The sequence below is a fragment of the Pygocentrus nattereri genome, chromosome 15, assembly GCF_015220715.1.
Source record: "Pygocentrus nattereri isolate fPygNat1 chromosome 15, fPygNat1.pri, whole genome shotgun sequence".
Classification (NCBI taxonomy): Eukaryota; Metazoa; Chordata; class Actinopteri; order Characiformes; family Serrasalmidae; genus Pygocentrus; species Pygocentrus nattereri.
In genome coordinates, this window is record NC_051225.1 from 4,033,127 (window position 1) to 4,040,172 (window position 7,046).

Below are 7,046 nucleotides of genomic sequence, written 5' to 3' on the forward strand. Positions count from 1 at the left end.
GACAGTACCTGACTGAAGTGCCCTTGAGCAAGGCACCTGATCCCCAACTGCTCCCCTGGCACTGCTAATAGGGCTGCGCAGCAATTTTTTAAAAAATCACCATCATTTTGCATGACATCAGTGTTCATATCACACATATCGCTGTTGTCAGGACAAAACCTCATATCTCCAAAATGGTAACTTTACAGGAAGAGGAAAAAACCTACTTTACTTTTAATGTAAGTCAATGGAACCAGAGTTTTTTCCATGTCATTTTGAGCTGTTTCTTTTAGTCCGTTCATTGTGAAATTCATTTACAATGTAAAGGGCAAAGAGTATTTTCAAATCATTTTAAAAACTGAAAAACGACAAAAATGGAGATACAAGGTTTTGTTTCCGCCAACAGCGATACGCTGCTTCAAATTGCCCCCCAACTTCAAAACACCTTCCAGCGTCCATATGCAGTGATGCTTCTTTGCACATCCGGCATCTGTCAGCATTCCAGTTGAAATTTGTTAGGTTCTGTTCTTCTCTTTGGGGGTCCTTTGGGTCTAAATGAAATAATTAAGCTTTTAAATTAAAGGTGAAAGTCAATCACAAAGCCACACAGATGCTGTCAGTGATGAAATGGTATAAGTAAGCCCATAAAAGGAGCTAAATATAAGTGATGCAAGTTAATGACTTAAGTTAATAAAGTATTTTTTTCCAAATTGCAAATTCCTCTTGTTTCCCCCTCAGATGTGCGCAGTGAGCATTGTTATATGAAATGGGATGAGGATGAGTGCGGGGAGCCGCTGCCGGGCCGGTACAGGATGGATATGTGTTGTTGTTTGGTGGGGGCTGCGTGGGGGTCGGAGTGTGAGGCCTGTCCCAAACCTGGAACCCAGGAATACCGGGCTTTCTGTCCCAGGGGACCTGGATTTGCCAACCGGGGGGATATCCTCACTGGCAGACCCTTCTACAAAGGTACACAACAAACTTAACTTGTCATAATCTGTTATTTACAATGATCTTCCTCACTGTCAGTAAAAAAGGAACTGTGTAGGTACATTTTATGTTTATCATGGTGCAGGTAATGTAAACGTACCTTTAAAGGTAAAACAGGTTTTAACCAAATTAAAAGACTCAAGATAAGAGTCCGTGGAGTTAATACGTCTTAAAACAAGTTAAATATATTTGAGTAAAATATAAGTGCAGCAGATTATGGTACAGTAATGACAGAAAATGTTGTACTCTTCAAATTCCTCATGTATTTTTTCATCTCTCCTGATCAGATGTGAATGAATGCAAGGTGTTTAAGAGTCTGTGTACACATGGAACGTGCCGGAACACCATCGGCAGCTTCAAGTGTCGCTGCAACAGCGGCTTTGCCCTCACGATGGAGGAGAGGAACTGCACAGGTGGGCAGCAAAGCACATGCAGACACCTTCTTAGCACACTGCGTTAAACACTTCAGTTAGTGTCAGAAGAAGAATCAAAACCAGAATCAGGTTTTTTTCACCAGTAGCTGGTTTTCACCACAGTAACTGCTGTAAATACCAGGGCAAATATGTCAAACATCATGTGACAGTTTAAAATATGTTTCTGCCTCTATTATTAAGGTCTGGTTATTTCTTTTATGTGGAAGTATACACTGTATTGCCTCACTCATCCATCCAGATGATTGAATTCAGGTGTTCCAATCACTTTCATGGCCTCAGGTGTATAAAGCCGAGCCCCTAGGCCTGCAGACTGCTTCTACAGACATTAGTGAAAGAATGGGTCGCTCTCAGGAGCTCAGTGAATTCCAGCGTGGTACCGTGATCAGACGCCACCTGTGCAGCAAGTCCAGTCGTGAAATTTCCTCATGGCTAAATATTCCACAGTCGACTGTCAGTGGGATCATAACAAAGTGGAAGCGATTGGGAAAGACAGCAATTTCATGCTCCCAAATTTGTGGGAACAGTTTGGGGACGGCCCCTTCCTGTTCCAACATGACTGCGCACCAGTGCACAAAGCAGGTCCATAAAGACACAGATGAGCCAGTTTGGTGTGGAAACTGACCACACCAAACTGCACAGACTGACCTGCACAGTGTCCTGATCTCAACCCGATAGAACACCTTTGGGCTAAATTAGAGTGGAGACTGTGAGGCAGACCTTCTCGTCCAACATCAGTGTCTGACCTCACAAATGCGCTTCTGGAAGAATGGTCAGAAATTCCCATAAACACATTCCTAACCCTTCCCAGAAGAGCTAAACCTGTTGCAGCTGCAAAGGGTGGGCCGACATCATATTAAACCCTATGGATTAAGAATGGGATCTCTTGGCAATATAGTGTAGTTACCTTTGATGCTGAATATGAAAATTACATGTATTCAGAATTTGTCTCTGTTTCTTCAGAGGGTGATGTCTGTGAAGTAAAAAATACAGATCTGTAATTTTAATCATTTATAGTATTAACATATTGATATTAGCATGAATTAATTCATAGTAACGCTGACTGTGCTCTGATAGAGCAATGTCTCATGAACACTGTTCGCCACTGTCTCTCTCTCTCTCTGTCTCTCTCTGTCTGTCTCTCTGTCTCTCTCTCTCTCTCTCTCTCTCTCTCTCTCTCTGTCTCTCTCTCTCTCTCTCTCTCTCTCTCTCTCTCTCTCTCTCTCTCTCTCTCTCTCTGTCTCTCTCTCTCTCTCTCTCTCTCTCTGTCTCTCTCTGTCTGTCTCTCTGTCTCTCTCTCTCTCTCTGTCTCTCTCTCTCTCTCTCTCTCTGTCTCTCTCTGTCTCTCTCTCTCTCTCTCTCTCTCTCTCTCTCTCTCTGTCTCTCTCTCTCTCTCTCTCTCTCTCTCTCTCTCTCTCTCTCTCTCTCTCTCTCTCTCTGTCTCTCTCTCTCTCTCTCTCTCTCTCTGTCTCTCTCTGTCTGTCTCTCTGTCTCTCTCTCTCTCTCTGTCTCTCTCTCTCTCTCTCTCTGTCTCTCTCTGTCTCTCTCTCTCTCTCTCTCTGTCTCTCTCTCTCTCTCTCTCTGTCTCTCTCTCTCTCTCTCTCTCTCTCTCTCTCTCTCTCTCTGTCTGTCTCTCTGTCTCTCTCTGTCTGTCTCTCTGTCTCTCTCTCTCTCTCTCTCTGTCTCTCTCTGTCTGTCTCTCTCTCTCTCTCTCTCTCTCTCTCTCTCTCTCTCTCTCTCTCTCTCTCTCTCTCTCTCTCAGATATTGATGAATGCGCTATTTCTCCGGACCTGTGTGGTCAGGGTACGTGTGTGAACACACCGGGCAGCTTTGAGTGTGAGTGTTTTGAAGGCTACGAGAGCGGCTTCATGATGATGAAGAACTGCATGGGTGAGTCTCACACACACTCACACGTATCTATATGTATTAACATAACCCGTATATATTACAGACAAGTATGTTTGAATGTGTAGTAATAACTATAAATAAATAATTATGTATATGTAAGTATATTTATCTAATGTTAACATGTTTCATATATTGTACATATGTATGTATCTAGATGTCATAATAGACTGCGTTCACATTACCAGGCTGAAGTGGCACAAATCGGATTTTTTGCCCTAATGTGACTCAGATCTGGTGTTTTCAGGGCTGTGTGGACACAAATCTGATCTTTTTCCAATCCGACCTGAGCCACTTTCATATGTGGTCCTAGATCGGATACGTATCCGATTTGTGGCCATGTGACCTTAATGTGACACTCAGATCGGAATTCATGCGCTTTTCTTCCACTGCGCGTGTGCCATCATTCAGCGTTACCATGGCAACAGACCCCAACAGAGGTTAAAGCCTGTAAACGGTGGAAAAGCAGCTCATCTCACCTTTTCCTCCTCCGTCTGGCTCTAATAATGAAGCTGAGAGCTGATCAGAGTTAATGATCTTCTCAGCGAAGCTCGTTCTGCTCGTTAGTTTGTGCTGATGATGCGGTGATTCAGTCACGTGACGCTACTGAGTAGGATGAGCTCATGAGGGTCAGTTCAGGAGCCGGTTCATCACATTAATGACTGATTTAAGTCTCTTACCTAAACGAGTGTGAACCATCGTGTCAGAGATCGGATTTGAGCGATGAGGCTCGTAATGTGAACGTAGCCATAATGTCTCATAGGTATTATATGTGTAGATATGTAATAGCTGTAATCTGAACTATATTCACCTGTTGAAATGCACTGTCTGTCTGTTTCCTTTGCTCTCTCTCTCTCTCTCTCTCTCTCTCTCTCTCTCTCTCAGACATTGACGAATGCGAAAGAGACCCCCTGCTGTGTCGTGGAGGAACCTGCCACAACACTGAGGGCAGCTATGAGTGTGAATGTCCGCGGGGTCACCAGCTCAGCCCTGACGGATCGTCCTGCGAAGGTACTCACACCCTTAAAAAATCAATTGTTGGATGGGTCATTATTTTCAAATGCTTTGACCTAGAGAGACGGCTTTAATACACCATTTACTGACTCATGTCGGTATGTCTCAGTGTGATGACGTTTGCAGATACAAGCTACCATGAAAGACCCTGCACGGAAAAGCAGAGACCATAATTACAGCAATAGTTCAACCAAAAATGAACCCCAAAAATCTACTTTTTAAAGGAGGATTGTAGTGTTTGATGACGTTTTATTGTAGAAGTGAAACACTTGATCGCCACTTCTTCACTGTCCTTTTGTTTAGGATGTCGCTCAGTCTCTGCTCTTTTATCTCTCCTTCCTTTTACAGATGTGAACGAGTGCGAGCTGAGCGATAACCTGTGTAGGAACGGTCAGTGTGTGAACACGCTGGGCTCCTATCAGTGCTCATGTAACATAGGTTACCAGGCCACTCCGGACAGACAGGGCTGTGTGGGTAAGTGACCGCACCGAACACACTCATACAAACGTAGCTTCTTTTTCTCTTTTACCATTGAATTATTATTATTATTATTATTATTGTTATTATTATTCTTGTTGTTGTTGTTGTTGTTGTTGTTGTTGTTATTGTTGTTGTTGTTGTTATTGTTATTCAGCAAAAATGAAACCACCTTGGGAGTCACAGCATTTTATGTCCCTTTTTTTGAAGTAACATTTTTCCGTCTAGCCTGAAAACATCTTAATATGTGCTAATGTCCTAGTATAGACTAAAAATGATAATATAAAGGAAAATGCCGACTTAGCTCTGCTTTAATCTTTAGCTCTACTACAGCCGCTTTTCTCGCATCTCCAGCAGGAAACTTTTCCTCAGAAGTAGAACAGTTTCTTGTAAAATGTCTCTCATCGTTTGACTTTTTGCAGATTAAACGTATCAGGAAACCAGCTGGAGAGATTATAAATGCCTATAAAAGTCCATTCGTGTCCAAATCTTAAATCTTTCCCTTTGCCTGTTCATAGCTACTAGGTAGGCGAGACTGTTGTCTGCATTACTATGGTAACCAGCAGTCTACACTCCAGCCTTCAGGGTTAAAGGGTGAATCAGCAGTTCTACATTAACTCCTGCATTTAAGACAATTTAGTGTTAAACTGTGTTGAACGATCAGCAGAGCTTTATTTTACTGTAAGGAGGATTATTTTATTTTTATCTTTATTTAGCTGTGGAGCCACAAAAGGGCAATAATAGAGCCGCATGTGGCACCGGAGCCACATGCTGCCGACCCCTATGCTATACACATAATATACACATTTTTAATGTCATTGTATAAATAATTACATGCGTATTCAGTTATGTAGTGATACAAGGTTTTGTTCTTGCAGTGTTCAACTTCCATCTTCCACCCATGAGCGCTTTTTTTTTTTTTTGCAAGGCTGAACACGCATCACTAACTTTTATTAAATTAAAATCATAATAAAATATCTCCTCTTCTGCTTATAAGTGTGGTCGCCATTGAAAAGCAGTATTGAAGGTGTGCTGTTCATATAATGTGTCACTGAGCTTGTCTTATATAATATAGGTTGATAGACATGGCAGGTCTGTGTAAAATAGCGATGGTGTGTTTTATTAGATATTGATGAGTGTACCATCATGAACGGAGGCTGTGACACACACTGTACCAACTCTGAGGGCAGCTATGAGTGCAGCTGCAGTGAGGGATACGCCCTGATGCCTGACCTCCGCACCTGCGCTGGTACACACACACACATACGCACACACACACACACATACACACACACACACACACACACACACACATATTGCAGGCTTTCTATATTGTAAGTACTGTAATGTAATATATTGTAAATGGGCCATACACATATCCATTATGCATTATACATGTGTAAGAGTCTATATGTAATATATAATAATATGTCCTATATGTAATATATGTCTGTAAGCACCCATATGCAATAACATGGTTTTTTTTTAATATATATATATAATGAACACATCTTCTACAGAGAACACACTTCTGCACACTTCAAGGCTCAATTTCTGTTTATTTGTTCAGTTTTGGGGAAAAAGTAACATTTAATTTGGATTTAGTTTTTTTTCCAAAGCATAAACTCAGCAAAAAACAGAAATTTCCATTTTTTTAAACGTGTGCTCTCTGTAGAGGACGTCTTCTCTTATTTTCAAAAATCAACAGATCATGCCATTTGACTGGATGTGGTCAAATCTTTGGATATGACTGTATATGTAAGAATTTTCTAAGCCTATACTCTAAAAATATGGTTCTTTAAGGGTTCTTTAGTAATGCAAATGGTTATATATAGACTCATAAACACTCAAAGAACTCTTCGCATGATTAAATGGTTCTTTGCATAATGAAAGGGTTCTTTACATTAATGGAGAATGTGCTGTATATGGTTCTATATTGAACCTTTTAAAAATGGTTCTATAGAGCACCCACAAAGGGTTCTGCTATTGTTCTGCTATATCAGCCTTGTAGCAATAGAAGAACCCTTTCGAATGCCATATAGAACAGGAATCACAAAGAACACAAAGAAACTTGTCTGTTTCGTCTCCTCAGATATTGATGAGTGTGAGGACACTCCTGACATCTGTGACGGCGGTCAGTGCTCTAATATCCCGGGAGAGTATCGCTGCCTGTGCTTCGACGGCTTCATGGCCTCCATGGACATGCGCACCTGCGTGGGTCAGTAAGCACTACTGCCCTTCACACACGCTGC

The 7,046-nt window shown here is 41.7% G+C and overlaps 1 protein-coding gene across 1 annotated transcript in view; it reads left to right on the forward strand.

Annotated features, from left to right (window-relative positions):
• fbn2b (fibrillin 2b) overlaps positions 1-7,046 on the forward strand; it is a 136,551-nt gene that overhangs the window by 86,260 nt on the left and 43,245 nt on the right. Inside the window, exons 24-30 of the mRNA XM_017720734.2 lie at positions 718-945; positions 1,254-1,379; positions 3,160-3,288; positions 4,189-4,314; positions 4,666-4,791; positions 5,921-6,043; positions 6,887-7,012. Coding sequence (XP_017576223.1) covers positions 718-945; positions 1,254-1,379; positions 3,160-3,288; positions 4,189-4,314; positions 4,666-4,791; positions 5,921-6,043; positions 6,887-7,012 — 984 coding nt within the window. The remainder of the gene's footprint in view (positions 1-717; positions 946-1,253; positions 1,380-3,159; positions 3,289-4,188; positions 4,315-4,665; positions 4,792-5,920; positions 6,044-6,886; positions 7,013-7,046) is intronic.